Consider the following 20,924-nt stretch of genomic DNA (forward strand, 5'->3'; position numbering starts at 1 on the left):
TTTATTGCCTATGATAACACATGAGCTGATGCATCATCATCCTGCACATGCTTCACTTACATTATGGTACAATACTTAGTCTGTTTTGAACCATTTCCAGGTTCTTTAACAACAGATCTAGTTTATCAACATTCCTCGCGTGACAATGTCTGTGTCGTCACGAGTGTCAGCATGTTATCTTATGGGAGTATCGGTTACCTGTACCAGTGTGTGTGTTTCTGAAGTCTCAAAGGCAGCCGAGGTGATCCAGCTGGAGTTATTGAAAGCAGAGAGTCATGGATGAGGAGTCCCAAGAAGACATCGAGTGTCCGGTGTGTTACGAGAGTCTCACGGACAGTGCCAGGACCCTCAGCTGCGGGCATCACTTCTGCCATGACTGCTTAGTGCGAACCCTGGTGAACACCAGCCAGAACGGCTTCATTAAACGGGATACTATCATCTGTCCTGTCTGCAGACACCTGACATTCATCACAAAGCACCACGGATTAACATTTTCCCCGACTGAGGGCAAAAGGATCGGAAGGACACTGGAAGTGCCACCCGTCCCCACTCCTGCGTTCCCAAGGAATTCTGTTCACAGTTCTCACGGTGGATGTCTCGGCTGTGTCGGCAGGTGTCTAAGGAGCATTTCATGTAGACTATGTAGACGAATGCTCGTCTGTCCTAAAGACGCAGAGGTGTTTATCATTAGTGAGTCGGGTCGACCCATGACAGAAGGGGATGTTATTGACATTGGGATAGCTTCAGGCTGGCAGAGGGACTATGGCAGTAATGGACCGAGACTTTGCACCATCTCCTGTTGCCTTCTGGTCTTAATGATCACTTTCACCTTATTGGCCCTCGTGGCTGCCACACTTCCATGGGTTCTGCTGGCATAAAGGCTCCAGAACTGTTACCTTGTGTACGATTTAAACGATTAGTATGTATTATTGTGTTAAGCCATGCAGGCTTGCTGAAAAAGAGATGCGTTGGCTGGTTTCACTCAGTCACAATGAATGTTTTATGAAGAACAGACGGTTATTGTGAGATCGTTTCCAACGCTTGTTCTGACATGTCTTGGAGGGAGGCAATGCTGAAGATTTAATTACAGAAACAAAGTCATAGTATTACTTAATGGATAAACAAGTATTTTGTTCTGGAACTGAATGGTGGTTCCCTTGAGTTACTGAGGAGACAGGAGACGTTTAAACCTCGAGAAGCAAAGATGAGATTGTCGACTGGATGTCATTTGATCTTGGAGAAAGAAAGACTGTGGGATTCAGTTACAGCTACTGTGGACATAGCAGGGTTGAGAATGGAGAAAAAGGAAGGGTGTGATGATGAGGCTTTACTTTGAGCTTTTCTTGACTGCTTGCAATGCCTGTAAGGAATGATACACACCCTCTCTTGACCAGAAATTCTTGTAACGCAGGTTAGCGATGACATGACTGATACCTCACATTCTGGAGGGTGTTTGTGACACGTACCAGTGCAGCAATGCATACTTGAACCCTTAAAAATATTCATGTTTATACTGTCTCCTCCCAGAGGACAAATTTTATTGCTCAGAAGTTTCTTTCATGGCTTAGGTGCCGTAATTGATTTCTCAGTTTTAAACATCAATTTGTTTAATGTTTCTCCTAAAAAAAAAAAATTGTAAGAACTTTTTTTTTTTTCATTCATTTATTTCATAGGGAAAGCGTTATAAGCACCAAACCAATCAGAGGTGAATCATAACATTACAAAAGTTTATTTGAAGCGTAAATGTATTTGAAAGTAAAAAACAAAACAAAAACAAAGGTATACAGGACAATACTTTGTGAATTAGTGGCCAAAAGTGATGTTTGTTTTAAAGTTCGAATAAAGTGTCAGGAAAATATTTTATATTTTTAAATATGAGGGGAGTAGCCTATTTATCTGACAAAATTATTTGGCAAAATAAAAGGGGGTAAACTACAGCTACAGATTTTATTTGACTTTGCAAAAACATATAACAACAAAGAAGCTCATAGGAAAAAGCATACATTGAAAAATAGTCAGTTATTAATATCTGTCGGTTCTCTTTTGTGCTCTTTTGCACGTGTTGTATGACAGCCCATAAATTATATCCACACAATTTTGCATGTTTATTGCTAACAAAATAATTGACTCCAAGCACAACTACGCAACATTACAAACTTTTAATAATTTGAATAATGGGTGAAGATGTAAATTTATCTCAAGACCATGCATATTAACATCACTTTTGACCACTTTACTGTAGGCTACTTAACGATAAGTGAGGGGAAAGAACTACAGTCCCATGAAGCACTGCGAATGACATCCAATTAAAACCGATGGGGAATTATAAAAGATTGTATTTTAAGTTTATTGCAAAACATGCTTAAATATTCAAATTTTTCAGTATTTTGAGAGCCTAGAGAGATCGACTCGATTTACACATTCGCAGCGCTTCATGGGCAGGGAGTGGGCGGAGCTAACGAGATGTTTTGGCGACTCTCTGATTGGTGTAATTTTTAGTACAGCATCATGGGTAATGTAGTTTTCACCAGAAATTCCCATTGTTAAACAATTATTTTCAGAAGAAATATTCTTAAAATAGATACAATATTAATCTAACCATTATTAAGATGAAATAAAGTGGGCTGACGGCCCACTTAACGGTTTCACTTAACCTAAATTCGTAAGTTATCATTAAAAATCAATTTCCCCTATGGAGAAAATGAAAGGATTTTTTAAATTCCGGAACCCGATTTTTGCACTATAGAGTCAACATTAATTGAAAGTAGATGAGAAATGTTTGAGTTCACATTGAGATAAACACCTGATTTGTCAAAGATACAGCAGTTTCAGACATCAACCTTTTCATTTTTTTCTCTCCATACAACCCTATAAGGCATGCATGCCCTATAATGTCAGGACATTGTTATTACAACATCACTTCTTCAAACACACAAAAGCACTTACACCAGAAGTATTATTACAAATGTAGAGTTTAATATATATCTATGTATTTCTGACATTCTGATAAGGACTGCGGCAGGCTTCACAGTACAGACTGTGTTCTTCCACTGATATGCTAAGCAGAGGAGGGTGATTTACAGGCAGATTTGTACATTAGTTCGGTAAGCAGAGCTGGAGAGGGCTGTACATTGTTGGAAAATGTGCACTGAACAACCTTTAAAGTTCACACATCCCTGGTTCATCACTGAGTCCCTTTATTATCTGGTATCATTTAAATGAGCACACACACGATTATCTAAAGGGGATAATTAAATGCATTCTCTGTTCTGTCACTCCAACTTGCTGGCTTTAACAGGATGATGTAAATGGGCAATAGATCAACCAAAATGTTCAATACAAATGATTGAAGTGTTTTGAAAATTTTTAGTTCAGTTTGTCTATTTTATAAGATTTGGGTTCTTTGTCCATTCTGTTCTTTTTCACCATTTAATTGTATGCTGAATGTCACAGAAAAATTAATAAATGCATGTATCTGTATAAAGTATGTTGGTCTTTTGAAAAGATAATTCGAATCATAAATTTCCTTGATTCAAGCAACTAACGAAGTCTGCTTGACCCTTTGCATGTTGGATTAACATATTTTGACTCATATGATAATGATTACAGTCCTCAATATGAATTTAAGCTATTAAGGCCATTTCACTACAAAATCAAAAGGGGGAAAAAATGACTATTAAGATTTTTTGTTACATCATTGCCATGATAAATACATTAGTCATTACTGCAATACAAACATTTTTGTTTTATTTAAATCTACATTAATGAAGTACAAATCATACTACGATATAAATACAATTTAAATAATATTTGATTTTTCATATTATAGATTGTTTCTTTTTTTCCATTGCGTTAATGACATTTGGTTGTGAAATTGTGCTTAATCATCATGAAAACGAATTATTGTAATATAAGATACAATAAGCTTCTTGTTCTTTACAGGAATACAATTTCTTGTTTGTTTTCTTCTAATTTTGGGGGGGGAACTATGACCTTGCCAGTTTTATGACATTCACATGTGCAGATTCTGTGTCAAATCATCAGTTAAAATGATGTTTGTTCAGTTCATCAGCTGTGATTCTTTAAAAAAGTTCCATGGCTATTACATCCATTCTATTTTGAAATAAACAACTGAATCTGATGACTAGCTTAATTTACAGATCAGATTGAGGGTCCGTTTACATGACAAAGACGTACTAAAAACAGAAAAGTTTTTCGTTAGCGTTTTTTGTTTTGTTTTTGATTATGCGTACAGACAACAGTGTTGCCAAAACGATCCACATTCACACGGATCGGCGACTAAAACCGCTGCATTGTTCATGCCAGGCCAGTAGATGTCGATGCACTTTGTAAAGAAATACGATACACCTATAGACTGAACGCGTAATAGGCATGCGCATGACGTTACCGTTTTCACAAATTCTCATTTTTGTTGTAACACGGAGACGATAGCGGTATTGCTTTCAAAAACCTTTGCTTTGAAACCCATTTTCTGTTGGCGTGTAAATGAATGGCCAAAAACGCATTAAAAAGTTTCAGTTTTTAGTTAAAAACCATGTTGTGTAAACGGCCCCGTAGATACCGTATAGCTGTGCCCTTTCACCTTACACTGTAAAAATTAATATGCTTTATCTAATCAATATAATTGTGGCATCAGATTACAAGCAATATTATTAATTAAATTTAACAAATTAGACTTGAGTAATAATTAATCAAATTATTCCTTAACAGTTAACCATTTAAAAATGAGTAAAGTTTACACCAAAAAATATTTCACTAACAGACAGACGTGAAAGATTAATTGAGAACTCTTTATTTTATATTGCCAACATTGAAGACACCTGATGTCAACAAGCAGAATCACTGAAGGAGAAAACTGTAAGTTTAAAACAAACACCGATCACCACACTGTAAAAAAAATATTTTCAAGATTTGTTATCACAACATTTTTTCTTTTGCCAAATCAACTTAAATAATTTATTTAGTTGAGATAACTTATTATTTTGAGTTTCTGATGATTAAATCAATCTCCTTCATTGTATTAACTCACTTTTTCCAGTTCAATCAACTTAAAATTTTAAGGCAACCAGGTTACTTTTTTACAGTGCATAATGGTGACTTCAATTTATGTTTTTTTGGTTGTTGTTGTAAATTTTACTCGTTTTAAATGGTTAACTTTTAAGTAATTAATTTGATGAATTATTACTCAATTCTAATTTGTTAAGTTCAATTCATAATATTGCTTGTAATCTGTTGCCACAATTTTTTTGATTAGATAAAGCATATTCATTTTTACAAAAGCGCGTGATAACCTATGCAGTGTTGAACTAGAATGAGAAGAATGCACGTACATACCGTATAAAACCCTCCCACGTCTTCATTAACAACAACATTAGCATTCATTATGATTGCTAACAGAGAGAGATGAGCAAAAGTTTCATGTTCATAACGAAAATAAACCATGCTTCTATTGCAGCTGCAGTAAGGGGCCTTTACGCTATAGTGCACTTCCAAGTAAATCACATTCAGTCAGCACACCCGAACAGACACAACGGCCTCCTCACAGAACACCGCGGGAAACGGCACATACAGAACCTCACGTACGCACGAAATTCGCTGTTAGCTTCAGGTTATAAATACTGAATGTGAGGGCACTTGCAATTATCATTGTGTAATCACTACAACTATTACTCAGTCACCAATAATCATTAGACTATATTTCATCAAGAACACACACTGAGGCATATCACAGATTTCAGCAAAAAAAAAAAAAAAAGTCCTTTTGTCCCTGACAAACACCAATGCTTATTCAAAGAGAAAAACAGAAGCCATTGGAAGTAGAGTCCTTCGTATAGCAACAGAGATTGTGTTGTGCCCGTTCCTTCCACGGGACAGAAGTAAGCAAATGTTTCTTTGACCTTAATAAAGTCCTGCATGTTTTTGTTGTTGTTGTTGTAAAAGTTCAGACAAGATAAATTGCAGCATCTGGTAGTCTCGTCTACTGATGAAACAAATGGCCAGACTCGTGCCATCTCAGTGTGGCATCCGACTATGTGTCTGGGAAAAGCAATGAGACTCTGAAGGATTTAAGGGCCTGATATCTTTGAGATGACATTTCACAAAAAGGATCCCTGCCAAGTTATAAATCAGTATCTTTCCATTGATTTGTATGGGGTGATACGCTATAGTGGCCCTAAAACGTATGTGGACACATTGTGGTTGTCAAACATTAGATCATGCTGATACTGTGATAAGTGACATTGTACATCCACTAAAAACCACTAGTTGATTAAAAGTAATTTACTTCTGAGAAAAGTTCTAACATTTGTTTGTAGACATTTTAAGTGTCCAATACATTTTAGGGCCAGTGTATTTTTATTTATGTAATCAGCCAGTTGCAATACAATAGTAAGAATGAACAGATTCAAAATCAGTTTAATCTGTCAACGACTTAACGTATTTTCTAATAATAAGTAGATTGTGTTGTTGATTAAGGCTGTTATTGATGAGGTCGGTTACTCGGTTTAGGGATAAAATCTCTCTCGGGAGCAAGTCTACCTAAACTTCTGCCAGGTCTGCATTCATATTTCTACATCTAGTTCATGGCTTACAAAAGTGCAAAAAACTGACTTGCTATGTGAACCTGACAAAAAGTGTGCAGGGACAAAATAATACTTAGAACATTATCTCTATACAAGATAAATATGGCATGTCACATTTATGAATATATAACTCATATTTGCCTTTACATTGTCCTCTCGTTGACGCTTATCTATACATCTTTATATACAGTATTGGTATATACATAAAGGATAGTGTGGCACTGCATTTGAAGCACTTTGGAGGGCATATGGGTGTGGAAACACAACAGAAAATGGAATGGTTGATCTCAGTAGTGGCTGCCTGATGTCCTGATAATGAGAACATTATTTGCAGTATAAACGTGTTCGTAGTGACCCATTTCAGCACAAGTGCTGTTTCTGTTTTGTGGGTAAAGGGTGAGGAATCAATATTTCCAGGGTTCCCACATCTTCTGACCAAAGAATTTCCATGAACAGTTGTTCCAGTTTCCATGGTAAGGATTTTGAAATTGACTTCGCAAACAGGAAATGAGTATTATGAGCATAATACAGATTTTTTTACAGGAATTTTAAAAATGTTATTCTTTCCCCATGACACAAATAACATTCCCTGATATTTTTCATGACTGTGGGAACCCTGGATTTCCTACCTTGTTTTCAGACAGTTCATTTTATTAATCGAGTCTTTAAGAAAATACACTCTGATGCAGCAGTCACTGTGTTGCTATTACATTATGTGCGCTTTTGGATAATGTTGTAGCACAGATAAACACACAAAATATTAATTCAATTGACCCTCCGCCAAGCTGCTTACCTCAGTTTCTATTACTCACTCTGACAATCTTTACTGAATCCCCCACACTGAAAAGAAAGTTGCTATACCTTTAAATTTTAAGTACAATCAACTTGGATGTTTAAGTCACTTCAACTTAAATTACATTAAACTGACTTAAAAATAGTTGAATCCTTACTTACTTATACAAATAAGTTCAAAATTTCTTAACTTATTTTGATTTTGAGTAAAAGCAACCTAAAAACATGTCATATAATTAATTTAATTTAAGTTGAAATAACATCCAAGTTGATTGTACTTAAAAATTTAAGGCAGCAACTTTTTTCTTATACTGCGTGGGGATCTTTTATCACTGTTTGAAGTGCCCCAGCAACACGATTTTATTGTAATCTTTGATTTCTTTTTGTGTGTGTGTGTGTGTGTGTAAAATTCCATTTAAAATCTTAACGGATAATTCCAGTATTTAGCACTTTGAGTCTATCTTCTAGTTTGTTTTGGATGAACTAGAGTGGTGGACACAGAAATTTTGACGATGGGTCCTGTCTCGACTTTTTGACTCTTTTAGAACTGCCTCTGACCGCTTGGGCATGCACAAACATGTCCTTAAAACAACCCTTAACCTTCGTTTTCAAAACTGTGGAACTCACCGAGTGGTTAGTGGTGTTTGTTGATGTTTGTTGTTGATGTTTGTTGGGTTGTTTTAACCCAATTTTGGGTCAAATATGGACAAACCCAGCCATTGGGTAAAATTTTTAAATTACATTTTTAACCCAATGTTTGAGTTTGTCCATATTTGACAACCCAGCATTTTTTTTAGAGTATTTATTTGCCATTTTGTAAAATCGCATTCACAGAAAAGAGGTCTGTTTACATTTTGTAGTAGTCTTTTCAATCAGTTCTCCGTCTCTCAGAAGGTCTATGCGCAAGACACCGTGTTCTGTACAGCGTCCTTGTACGGCAAAGTGGTTGTCGCCATCAAGTGGTCTGGAGTGTGCTAACGCTTCAGACTCAAATATCGAGCGGAAGTTTATACGCGCTTGTGAGATATCTGAAAAAATAGTTCCAATATAGCAGATAACATGGATTGAAATCATACAATGTGCCAATATATTTGTTTTTAATCATCAACAAACACCACTAACCACTGTTTTGAAAACGAACGTTATGCCCATAGACAGCCACTCTGAAGCGGTTAGAGGTGAATTCTAAAAGAGTCAAAAAAAATCGAGTGTCAAAATTTCTGTGTCCACCACTCTAGTTCATCCAAAACAAACTAGAAGATAGTGCTCAAAGTGCTAAATACCAGAATTATCCTTTAAGACAGGATTTCCATTTGCCCTGCATTCCATTGTGAAGGACTTATACATACGACCTAATACCTTTGAAGGGTCTACCCTCCCAAAGTAAGAGCTTCGAAAGAATGAAGGGTGAGGACCAAACAAGGGTATAAGGACCAAACAAAACAAAAACATCTTTGCCGAGCCAATTAAAGATGTGACGTAATCACACAATTGTGTGTGCTGCTTTCCTGTGCAAAGATTCATGGGAGCGAATGGCCCATTAGTTGTACACTTCGAATCCTTAATTTACTACTTGCTAAGGTCAGAGAGTAGCAAGTCGAGGCTTAGCAAAAGGGCAATTGGATTGGATTGCTAAAGTAGTGTATAGTTTAGATTTGGAAAGAAAGAAAGAAAGAAAGAAAGAAAGAAAGAAAGAAAGAAAGAAAGAAAGAAAGAAAGAAAGAAAGAAAGAAAGAAAGAAAGAAAGAAAGAAAGAAAGAAAGAAAGAAAGAAAGAAAGTCAGTATTGCAAAATTAGACTTAAACATGCTATATGCCAAGTGACCCATAAAGAGCATGGCATAGACCCTGTAGGGAAAACAACGATGTCCCACTCTCATACTGTGAGGGTGGGTCTCAGTTCCAAGCCTTCAGCAAGATAAAGTTTACGAGGTTCCTTTAAAGTCTGCAGACTGCCCACTATGTGCATTGTATCGTAATTGCAGCTCTGATAAGGCAGAAACAAAAAAATCCATCCCAATCAAACAAAACCAACAACAAAACGAAACAGACAGAATCGTTCAGAGAGAAACGGGTAATGTAACACAAAACTCCAGGTTCCCCCAGTGGCAATTTGAACAAAATCCATTCTGTTGCTTTTTATGGCACCTGTTGTGTGGTTGGCGTCTTCTCTAGTCTAGTAACCGTGACTCAGGGTTTGGCCAAGATGGGGTTCCAGTTGGGCCTCGGCAGAAGATGGCAAGTTGGTGGGCTCAGGGGTCATAGCGTGGTGCTTTGGCCCTCCTCCTCAGAGACGGACTCCCCCTCCGGAGAACTGACCGCAGCAAAGGAGCTCCGACATGGGCCCACCCTGAACTCGTCCAACAGGCTATCCAGATTGACATTGATGGAGGGAATATCCAAACTGAAGTAATCTGCTACAGGATCATGGGAAATGAGAGCAATGGCCACAAAAGTGAAGTGACAAGACACGTTTACAGTAAAACAGAGAGCAACGATGGAAAGGCGATGATGAGGATGTTGAAAAAACACAAGGAGAGAGAAAGCAAAAAGTAATTTCAGTTCCAAGGCCACTGTTAGAGGCGAAGTCAGCGAAGGGTGTTGAATGTGTGTTGCAGCAGGAGAGGGGCACATCAGACTGTTTCCCGGCTTTCTACACAGGAATTCTTTCCGTCACACCGAGCCATTGGGAAGGAAGGTGAAATAGGTTTGGTTTCATATATGAAGCCTGTAGTGCTTGCTCCTCCTGCTTCAATCTCTGCTATGCTCATGAAAATATAAAGTAATACATAAAGCTTTTCGCAGTTTTTCAGAAAGTAAAAATAACCGAATCAGCAGTTCACCACAATCAGTGCTGGGGAATGTTACTTTAAAAATACGGGCCGGATCACACAGAACACGTTTTTGCTGTTAAAGACGTGAGACCCCAGTGGAATGAAAAAAAAGCGCAAGGTCTAGAGACGCTTGTTTCTTTTTAAAATTTTAACTACTTTTGGTTTGAGCGCCGCCTTTTTAGAAAGCCGTGTTATGCGCGAGATGCTGCAAAAGACATGGTCGAACACGTCCGTCTAGAGCGTTTACATTGAAAAACACAGTGGAATGGCAAAACGAGTACTGTGTGAATGGCCCCTAAAGTGTTACATTTACTATGCTCCTAAAAAGTAGCTAATCCAGTTACATTGCCACATTTAACAGAAAATAACATGATATGTTGTGCTATTGTGTCTCACTTTTAAGAAGCCATCTATAACTGTGGTTTCCTGCTTGGCTTGCAGATGTTTGTATAAAATCTGATGTATTTTTTTTTTTTTAGCTGTGAAAAAGTATTTGTCCCCTGACATAATTTTCTTGCAACAACAAACATAGCATGAAACATGTCACACAATGACTGCATTAAATGTTTTTACACATGAATTACAATAGCTGGAAACAATGCATGACACATTTGTCTCCATTTGTAACATGTTACAGATTATAAAGTGGCTTTACTATGCCTTTTATTCGCCAATGCACACGATTTGGAGCCTTAATTTGACAGTGTAAAGATTCTTTATGTTCTTTGTAATATTTCCAATTCTATAGGAAAATAAGCCGAAAAGTAGCGCAACTTGTTATATAATACCGGTATGTGCCATTTTCTGTTCGTGTTCGAAAAAATATCTTAGCGAAATTAAAGAAACCTGGCACAAATTTTGATTAAATTATGTGTTACCTGTAACGCACATTACCTGTAACAAATGTTACCTGTTACGCGCGTTACTTGTAACGCGTTGCCCCCAACACTGACCACAATGACTAAAATACTCCACAGATAGACAACAAGATGAGAGCAAATTGAAGATGTGGTAACATCAAGAACGTTATCAGTGGACTATATGGATTGGTGGACTGTATCTGATTGTGATGACCTCCCCTGTGTAAGCATGAGATGGACGCGGATGGCGTAGTCATGACTGTGTGTGTGTGTATGTGGGGGGGGGGGGGGGCACCCTGTGATTGACTCGACTCAAAAAGAGTTTGGTTGGGTGTTTACCAATGTCCACCGACGCGGTGGTGAGGATACTAGGAGGGGGAATGGATCACGTTGGGGCCAGAGGTGTTGAAATGAACTTCATAAGCGACGACGTTGGCAAATATGTGGTGTTGCTCGGGAAAGTAAGGCCATAAGCCATGCACAGACCAGTCTCACACCATGCACAGACTACACTGACAGAATGAAGAAGCCAGAAGCAGTCCCGCGACTTGGAGAGAATGACAGAGCTGGAGAAGGAAGTGTTACGGTATGAGACAGAGAGCAAGGCTGCGGTAGGCCCCAGATTCAGCCACAGCACCAGGCCAGATGGTGTGAGATGAGGCTATGGCACGGGCACAGCAGGTTCTGGCTTACCCTAAATGTCCCCCTCACACTCAGCCCACACTCAGTCCCTGGCCTCACACAGCTGCAAGGTGCACAACGATGACAGGGGATAAAAGAGTCATACATCAATCAGTGCTCAGGAGAATGACTGACAGACACGCCTCACATGATAGAACATACAATCAGTGCCATACAGCGGGCCACTAGAATGATACAAAGACCACAGAGCCTTATTTTAGGGAAACAGTCGCACACTGAAGCTGAGAAAACAAGTAGGACTCGTACTGAAGGTGAAGTGTGTAATTTTTTCTTCTAGGTTTTCTCAGACTTTCGCCATAAAGACGAGAATTCCTACTGAAATTATTAGATTCAGCTCACAGAAATTCACCAAACAGTTGACGATTTCCAGAAAAACGCTTGCAAAATCTGCATGGGGAAATCTTTTACCCTCACATATAATTCTGTAACTGGATTTCGCCCGCGAAAATTCACTGAACAACTCTAAATTACATCTAATTCAATTTAAATGACCCCTTTTCCACCAAAGAAGGACTGATTCGGAACTGGTGCTGGTTCAATGTCTCAGAACTTGTTTGTTTTCCACTGACTAGAGAGCCCAGCGAATGATGTCATTACGTCACCATACATCTTAGCTTTCCCTGAAACGCTCGCGACAACTTTAAGCATAACAATTACAATGGCGGACTACATCGTCATTCTGCAACTGTTTCTCTTGGCTTTGTGATCCAATATTTGGGTCAGACTGACTTTCTACTAGTGTTTTTAGCAATGGCAGTCGCAACCTTTCCCGTCGTGTTGTTGGTCACCGCGCCCCCAGCCCCCGACGTAAGGGTGACGTGGTAAAAGAACAGTTCTCTGGTTCTAGTCCAGAAAAGAGTTGGTGCCGCGTTGGAAGCAATTTTCCAAGGCCGAAAACTGGTTCTTTGGCAGTCGAAACGCAAAGAACTGGTTCGCGAGTAGGCACCAACTCCGAACCGACTCTCAAAACGCTTTGGTGGAAAAAATAAAAGTGACTGCACTTTCAGTGAAAGTAGTGACTCTGAAAGTAAAGCTAGCCAATTGATTTTCAGCTGTGCTTGCTAATTTGTTTGTACTGTGGGAATCGTCTGCAGGTTGACAACTTCAAAGAGTGTAAACTAAGTGGAGCCTGACATGTCCATCAGCTTCTTGCTCAAGTAATGGCATGAGTTTGAGTTTGGTGCTTAGTTCGTGGTGGGGCGGAAGGGTCGGTATAAAATATTCATTATTTTTACATTGGTGTTGGTTGTGCAAAAATTACACACTTCACTTCCTAGTAAAATATATATGCTACATCCCTGGGTTTTGAGTGAATTCCCTTTGTTTCCACTTTTTTCACAAGTTATAGGAGCTAAAATATAATCATAGGAATTAAAAAAATAATTATCATAGTCTAAATCTCAAAGACAACTGAATCTATGGGTTCCCCATATTTAAGACAAACAAATCTCTTCACATTTCATAGGGGATCTGGCTCTTTAGAGTCCATCGCCTGCGTAGGACGGAGAGACAGACAGTTTGAGAGAGGGACGCTGGACTCCCACTCGTGATGTTGCCACTGAGGCATGTTTACCTGTGGACATGCTCTCTCCAGGGGACAATCCGTCAAGTAGACCCTGCTCCAGGGGCTGGGGGACCGTAGGAGGGACGGTTGGTGGCTGGGGAGGGGGTAGGCTGGGTCTCTGCCTGGGCTTTGGGGTGGGCCGGGACTTTGTGAGCGTACCAGTCAGAGAGGGCGGCGAGGACAACGAATGGGGTCCCCCTAATGGGGTCTGGCCAGGGGAAGAGGACGGCGCGTGTCCAGTGGGACAGCCCAAACCGTACGGGGAGGGGGTACTTGGGGGAGTGGGGGACAGGCTAACCGGAGACGGCTGACCTGTGGATTGGTCTGACATCCCCCCCGACTGGCAGTAGGGAATCTTGGGCGGCACAGGGGCCAGTTTCTTAGATGCTGTAGGGAGAGATAGAAGACAAAATCAAAAATGCATTCAAGTAGCTTTTACACCACGACCCTGTTTAAACCTGGTATTAACATCTGTTTTGGGTGAAGCGTGAATTATGTGCAATGCGTCTTGGAAATTTGTTTAAATTCAATGACTCATTACTTCAATGAGCTCATTGTGGTCCCGTTCTTCATGCTTTTTTGAAGCTTTGATTGTGTTTACAGTGTGCAATATAACATGTGTTCATGTTTCGAGTGTAAAAAAAAACAGTATTTTTCAAACAATAATCTGTATACGGCCGTTTTCACGGTCCAAAAAACGGCCCTATGACTTCCTTGTTCTATGAAGTCCCTCCTTCAGAAACACGTAACGAGTTCTGATTGTGCCAACGGTTCCTGTGTTGTGATTGGACAGCAGATTATCGCACGTTGCCCGGAAAGGTCACGCCCCTTACGAGAGTTCAAGAGATTTCCACGACGCATGCGTGAGAATTGCACAAGAAGTAGTAGAAAAATAACACAATTCTCGCGCATGCGTCGTGGAAATCTCTTGTACTCTCGTCTCAGGCCTAGAAGGAAGAAATGGAGCAGTCGAATAAAGTCGTTATTTTATTTGTTTTTTCGCAGAAAAAGTATTCTCGTCACTTGATAAACTTATAGTTGAGCCATTGTAGTCACATGGAGTATTTAAACATTTTCTTCATTGACTTTCTGGGCCGACAAGTTTCGATCCCTTAGGCAGCCTTTGTAGCAGTGATCCACCTCTCAAATTTAATCAAAAATATATTCATTTGTGTACTGAAGACGAACGAAGGTCTTACGGGGTTGGTACAGCATGGGGGTGAGTAATTAATGACTTAATTTTCATTTTTGGGTGAACTAACCCTTTAATCATTAATTTAATGATTGAAAAATATATATTTTTATATTATATTTGATCAATACTTTTAAGTTAGAAGTATTTTAAAAATAATAAATAAATATCATCAAGTGTTGGGGTACATTTGCAACACATGAAAAAAACATTTGTTTTCTTGCTCATTATTTTTCTCACGTTCAAGTCTGGTTTTTAAAATTAAATTAAATTACACTTGCATAAAACAAGATTTTTTTTGTTAACTTAATATCTAAAGTAATTTTCCTTGTCAAGTAAATTAATCTTGATTTAGGATTTTTTAAAATATATATTAGTGCTGGGAAACAAATTTTTTAAATCATTTGCATTGAACCTTAACTTGTCATTAAAAGGACAAATGTGACTTATGGTGCATTCATGTGCTATGGAAAATATGATATTTTCCACGTGTGAACTGGTGTTTACCAGGGTGTTGCGTTCAAGTGCTTTTGTTGTCGTAAAACGATGGAGATCCAGACCTGTTATTTAGCTAAAACTATTTTAGATTGCTTAAGTCATCTGCTACAGCAAGAAGATGATTAATCAAAACTCAAACGGTAAATAATATGCTGTATATTTTCTAGATCATGTACATATTTTTACCATTCACGACTCTCGTGTTGCTCTCCACCATTTTGAAAAGGTCAAAGGTTATCTCATCTCGGGAACTCGCATCAAAATATTGGAAAATACCACATGAGGGGGTGTTCATGTGCATTTTCCACATCGGCTTTTGGTATTTACCATAATTATAGCACGTGAACGCACCATAAACCAATGAAGACCTGATCACCCAAATCAGCTGTTATACCAAATTTAAAGAGGATATTATCTCTACATGAAATTTTTTAAAAGCATTAAAGAGGAACCCCACAGGGACGAACCATTGCGTAAGGTGTGAGGACTGTGTTCGGCCGAGTGGGGAGACTGGCTGTTGCTCTGCTGACCGCTGACAGGGGGCACTGTAGCTCCTGCCGCCTGCAAAGCCTTGTGGCCAATCACAGGAGAGAGCTCCTTGCTCTTCAGAGTGCTGGAGAGAGAGACAAACATGACTGCCTGCCATCAGCCTGCACACACCATACCATAAATGACAAGGACCCCTCATGTCCCCAGTCATCAAAACTAAAGTGCTAAACAACATGCTGCCAGTTTTGATAGTGTCCGAAAAGACCTTGACAAAGCATTGGCATAATTGATCTGGGAATCGAACCCATGTTTCTGGCACCACGCTTAACCAGATGAGCTAAATATGGACACTTGTTTCTGCCAGAGAATAAAAAAAAAAATTAAAACTGCCACAATTTTGACTATATTTCTCACAATTGTGAGTTTACATCTCACGATATGGCTTTATAACCGAGCTTATATCACGCAATTCTGATTTTATTCCTCGCATTGTGAGTTTATAACCAGCAAACTTTTTTTATATAAACTTGCAATTGTGAGAAGTCAGAGATAAAAAGTGACAATTATCTTTTTTTTCTGTGGAAAAAACAAGCTTCCATTGCAAAAATAAATAAATAAATAAATAAATAAAAATAATAATTATAACTATTCTTTTTTTTTTTTGCTACTGTAAATTCTCAGATAACATGAAGGATATTTTAAAACACACAACTAAAACTAAAATCAGCTTTCATGTGAGTGTGATTTTTTTTTTTTTTCAAAGACGTGACAGTTTTACACCGGGTTTCTCATCCACATCAGCAGGAGGGGGATTGAGTGTCCTTGCCCAGCAAACACACACACACACTGCATGTATCTTTAATATGACTGAGCATGTGGAGCTTGTTTTTCACTCTGACAGCTCTATTCAGGCGCCTCTCTATAAAAACACAGGGGAAGATTGATCTATATGCACACATGGACACAAGTCGTCCACATATATCCGTGCAGACATGCAGAGAACACCTCGGACTATGTTTGAAATAAATCCGTCACATCTATATGACTCAATCTCTGCAGTTCCCTTTCCGTACGACTTTTGAATAAAGGCTCACAAGGGTATATGGGGTGGACTTGTACCATTGCAATACACAGTCAACATCAGTAGTACAATGGCTAATACTGTCCATTTTGATGCTAAGCACTCCTAATAAAGATCTTAGATTGATCTTTATTGCATTGATGGAGTCTGTATGTGCAGGAAGAAATGGGAATTCTTGTTATTGCATTGACATTCCTGCAACCCTTTAAACTACTTGGGACACTGATGGTTCAAAAAAAGAGCATTCATATACACAATTCCCACCTCAATTAAATTGGTGCCCTACATTGATGTAAAACGTTTGAATTCTAATTTGATTTGGTAAGCGTTGTTTCATTTTCCAGTGCAAATTCAGATGGCTACTCCGCAGGGAAGACTGAAATCTTCCTCAAATGATTATATTTTAAGTGGCCATTTTTAGGTGCCTATTGCTTTGTTCCAAAAAATCTAGTGAGTTTTCGCAATGTAAAAACATATGTTGTCAAAACTTATTGATCATATAATTTTTTTACAGTGTGAACAAAATGTGTAAGAATTCTAAACTTTTGTAGGTAACAGAACTTATTTTCTGCAACGATCCAAAAGCCAATGGGAAAATCCTGTCTTTTTGTCGAGGGAACCAAGGTGATAAAGTTAACCAATCACAGAGATCTCAATAGCTTCAGATATTTCCATAATTATAAGCTAAAAATTCAAATGGCACACATAAATATTGGATTTTACTTCAATGGAACTTCTCAGTACTGAGTAAATGTAAGTGCCTCTGATTACATTTCTATTTTCCAACGCGATCTTATGAGGCAGAATAAATCAGTTTCCCATTGTTCGTAAGAGTCTTTATGTTGCGAGAGCGCCTATGATGACTAAAAGAACTTAGGTGGGCAGTTCATTAGGGTTTGGAACAGAGATGCTGGTGTTTATGTACTTGCACATCTAGTATGACTATCCCAATGAGCAAACAGACCTCATGACTCAATCAATACATTCATAAGCATCCATTTCACCATGTGCAGCTCCATCATGTACTTATTTCTAGCAGGGTAATTAGAGTTCAGTAAAACTGACACTAAAACTAAAACCAACCAAATGAAATAAAATAAAATAAAGCTTAAACATTTCTCATTTTAATTTAATAGGGTTAAGTTGAAGTAAAAAAACAAACAAACAAACAAACAAAAAGAAAAACTAACGTTATAAGTTATTATATATATTTAACATATATTTATCAGTTATTTAGTTATTATTAGTGGTCAAATCAATTAATTTCGATTAATCACATTAAATATATAACCATAAATATATATACAAACTTTTATTTTAGATGCGATCACCCAAGTTAGACTTATTGATTTGACAGCACTAATGATAACTAAATAACTAAAATTGAATTAAAAATCAATAAAAACTTTATAGATATATATTTAAAAAACAAACTACTAAAGATGAAAAAAACCCATCAAAATTACCAAAACTTTTAAAACGACAACAGAAAATACAAAAATAAAAACTGATTCAAAATATTGATATAAAATATATAGACATACAAAAGACAAAAAAAAAGACAAAAAAACCATTAGTTAACCACAACCAAAATTAAAATGAGAATGCAAAATATAAAAACTGATTCAAAACATTAATAAAAAAACATAATGGTATTTCAGTGACAGTACAATAACTCTGATTTCTATTTGAAGTATACACTTTCGCTAAAGGCCAGTGACATCATCGGTTGCTAGGCAACCTCCCTGGACAATGACAATGTTACGAAATCTATGTGATGAGGCTGAAAAAGCAATAACATCACAAAGAAAGTAAAAAAAATACAAATAAAAGTAAATAAATAAATAAATAAACGAGATGGAAAGAGGGAGCCAGTATGGAGTGATCTGAGGTGAGCGCTCAGACATTGTGGGGAGCCCTGGTGGACGTCACAGTGTGTTGCGAAGGCAGGGTGGCCGCAGGCAGGTGGTATTTACCTAGTCAGCCTGGGGGGTCCTCTGTCGCGGGCACACGGACAGGCGGCCCACGGCGGGGGGGCGGAGGAGGGGAGGCTAGGGGGGTTTCCGAGGGACACGTCGTGGCGGGTCAGCACGAGAGGGTTTTTAATGTAGAGGGGCGAGGCATTGGCGTCAGGCGGAGCGGCATGCGGGGCGTCACACACTGGGCCGTGTTTGGGAAAGTGCAGGCAGCTAGGCTTGGGGTTGGAGTTGATATCGAGGGAGGAGGAGGAGGAGGAGGAAGAGGAGGAAGGGGGTGGCTGGGGCAGGGGCAGGGGCAAGGGTGGGCCGAAGCCGGTCCAGCGCAGGGGTGGAGGCGGGGAGCTGGGAGGCTGCGACTCGGGGCCCGGGGCCACGGGCCGAGCGCAGGGAGGGGGCTTGGGGTAGAAGTGGTGGGAGGACGAGGAAGGGTAAGGAGGGGGTGGCCGCTCCTCCACGTGGGACGCATAGACATGTGAGGAATCCGGCCGATTGGGCGACACGTCGTCGGAGCTGCAGATATTGGAAACAATAAAGAGCAAACACAGGAGAGAGAGCTCTGATCAACTGCACACGGATGGATGTTGAGCTCCAGCTGTGGCTCGCTGCATGGCGTTATACAAAACTGATCACATTCTCAGGATCCTTTGGTCCGCATGTTTGTCTCAAGCTGGTATGAGCATTTAGCCAGTTTAGCGCACGGCAATGAGCAACAGGTTTAGCAAACAGCAAAGCGTAGCAACGAAAAACAGGCGCAAGGAAACGCTTCCATCTCCGTGGGGGAGGAAAAGCACAGCAATGAATTCAAATGGAAAAACTGAAAATGACCTTGTGTCTGCGCACTGCACCAAGGAAAGAAAATAATCTCGGTTAAAACGACCAAACGTCAGAGAGAGTTTGGTCAATGTATGCAATAATCTGTCTAGAGCTGGCGCTTAAACCAAGGTCTCCGAATGCGATGAAAACCCAGAGCAGTTAAACACAGACACAAAAACCCTTTCATTGCCTGAAAGAGTGTCAGAGGAGGGGAGGTAAGCCAGTCAAATCATCAGCCATCGCAAACCCTAAATGCAATGACTGAACCATGGCGTGACCTTCACTTCATTAATGTATGATTTACATTTATGGGCTTATGGGTTGAGTTTTAACGGAGTGAAATTAACTGAATGGGAAGCCACAGCAAGAATGTCTTACATTCATGAGATAAATTGCAAACTGTGACATTTTAACCTCACTACATGATAAATATACAGTATATAGGCCCGTACACACTGCAAAAAGTGACAACCACGTTCAAATCCAGAAGTGAATTCTCTCTAAATTATCGTTTTGTTTGTGAACAAAATACACTTGCCCTGCACCAGGTGAAAAGAGACTCACACTTTGCATGGGCTTTTAAGGCAAGACACTACAAGGTGAATAGGGTCAAATTTTAAAGAGCCCCTATCGTAGCATTTGAAATGTTCCTATTTTTGTTTTGGGAGTTCCCAAAAAAAGTTTAACATGCATGCAAGGATAAAAAACACTTTATTTGTCTTATAATATGCATTTCTTTTTAACTGATTTGATCAATGACTCCCAGAGGATTCGTTCGACGATTCATTTTCCCAAACACCTCCTTTGAGTGACGCGAATCTGCGGCGATTGGTCAAATGACCCAGTCAGTTGTTATTGGTAAACCGTAGACAGAGACTGTCGGCAACGGAACGCCCATAACCAGGATTATAGCTGGTCAAGTGTTAAAAATTGTATATAGTGTAACGTTTGAACAAACGTGTCAGAAAAAGTGCACTTTCCACACGGTCCCTTACTCGCGTCTCCGTCAAGAGCGAGCTTTCCCGGGGAAACTCACATTGCGGCGGCTTTTGAGGGACAGTGCTCATTATATAGAGCGAAGTCATATTTGGCTAAGTCGTTTAGGAGGTAATTGCCATTTTTCAGTGAATGTCTGAATATCAAAAACAAAACTAACTTTACCCCGCTTAGAAGCTGCGCCGAGTGTACACAACACACACAACACAATATAACTATATTGTGCATGCTACAGAAAACATAACAGCAAACTTTATTAATATTACTTACAGATTGTGATTTGGAGGAGGACGAACCTGATCCATATACACTGGATTGCAAATATTACTCTAAACACTGATTCTTCACATGCTCGTCCCTGGACAATGAAAACAAGTGGCTGAACTGTCTTTGCAATGTAAAAAACAGCGTCTTCTCGACATGATGCGATTCAGCTGAAGTATTTGAATGTGTTTTAGACGTCACTTCAAGTCTGCTCGCGCAGTTGTTGGGAGCGGCCAATGACCTGTCTACGTCACGATGT

At 39.2% G+C, this 20,924-nt stretch overlaps 2 protein-coding genes across 9 annotated transcripts in view; one reads left to right on the top strand and one right to left on the bottom strand.

Moving 5' to 3' along the window:
* The first annotated feature begins 101 nt into the window (after positions 1 to 101).
* rnf222 (ring finger protein 222) lies at positions 102 to 5,519 on the top strand. Its single transcript, XM_089128289.1, has one exon. The coding sequence runs from the start codon at positions 276 to 278 to the stop codon at positions 876 to 878; it is 603 nt and encodes a 200-aa protein (XP_088984415.1). The 5' UTR covers positions 102 to 275; the 3' UTR covers positions 879 to 5,519.
* Positions 5,520 to 5,695: 176 nt separating this feature from the next.
* The window catches only part of arhgap44a (Rho GTPase activating protein 44a), a 64,214-nt gene continuing 48,985 nt past the window's right edge, over positions 5,696 to 20,924 (bottom strand). For 3 of the 8 annotated variants that reach the window (XM_089128288.1, XM_039687143.2, XM_039687142.2), the window contains 4 exons: positions 18,590 to 19,102; positions 15,511 to 15,656; positions 13,363 to 13,740; positions 5,696 to 9,810 (listed from right to left, as the gene is read on the bottom strand). In XM_089128288.1, the coding sequence (XP_088984414.1) occupies positions 9,653 to 9,810; positions 13,363 to 13,740; positions 15,511 to 15,656; positions 18,590 to 19,102 (1,195 nt within the window). In that variant the 3' untranslated portion in view covers positions 5,696 to 9,652. Of the gene's footprint in view, positions 9,811 to 11,780; positions 11,833 to 13,362; positions 13,741 to 15,510; positions 15,657 to 18,589; positions 19,103 to 20,924 lie in introns of all 8 variants that reach the window. The other 5 variants (XM_039687145.2, XM_039687144.2, XM_039687147.2 and 2 more) reach the window with 5 other exon arrangements.

Source organism: Pimephales promelas, chromosome 3 (genome assembly GCF_988280905.1).
Source record: "Pimephales promelas chromosome 3, fPimPro1.hap1.1, whole genome shotgun sequence".
NCBI classification, from domain to species: domain Eukaryota; kingdom Metazoa; phylum Chordata; class Actinopteri; order Cypriniformes; family Leuciscidae; genus Pimephales; species Pimephales promelas.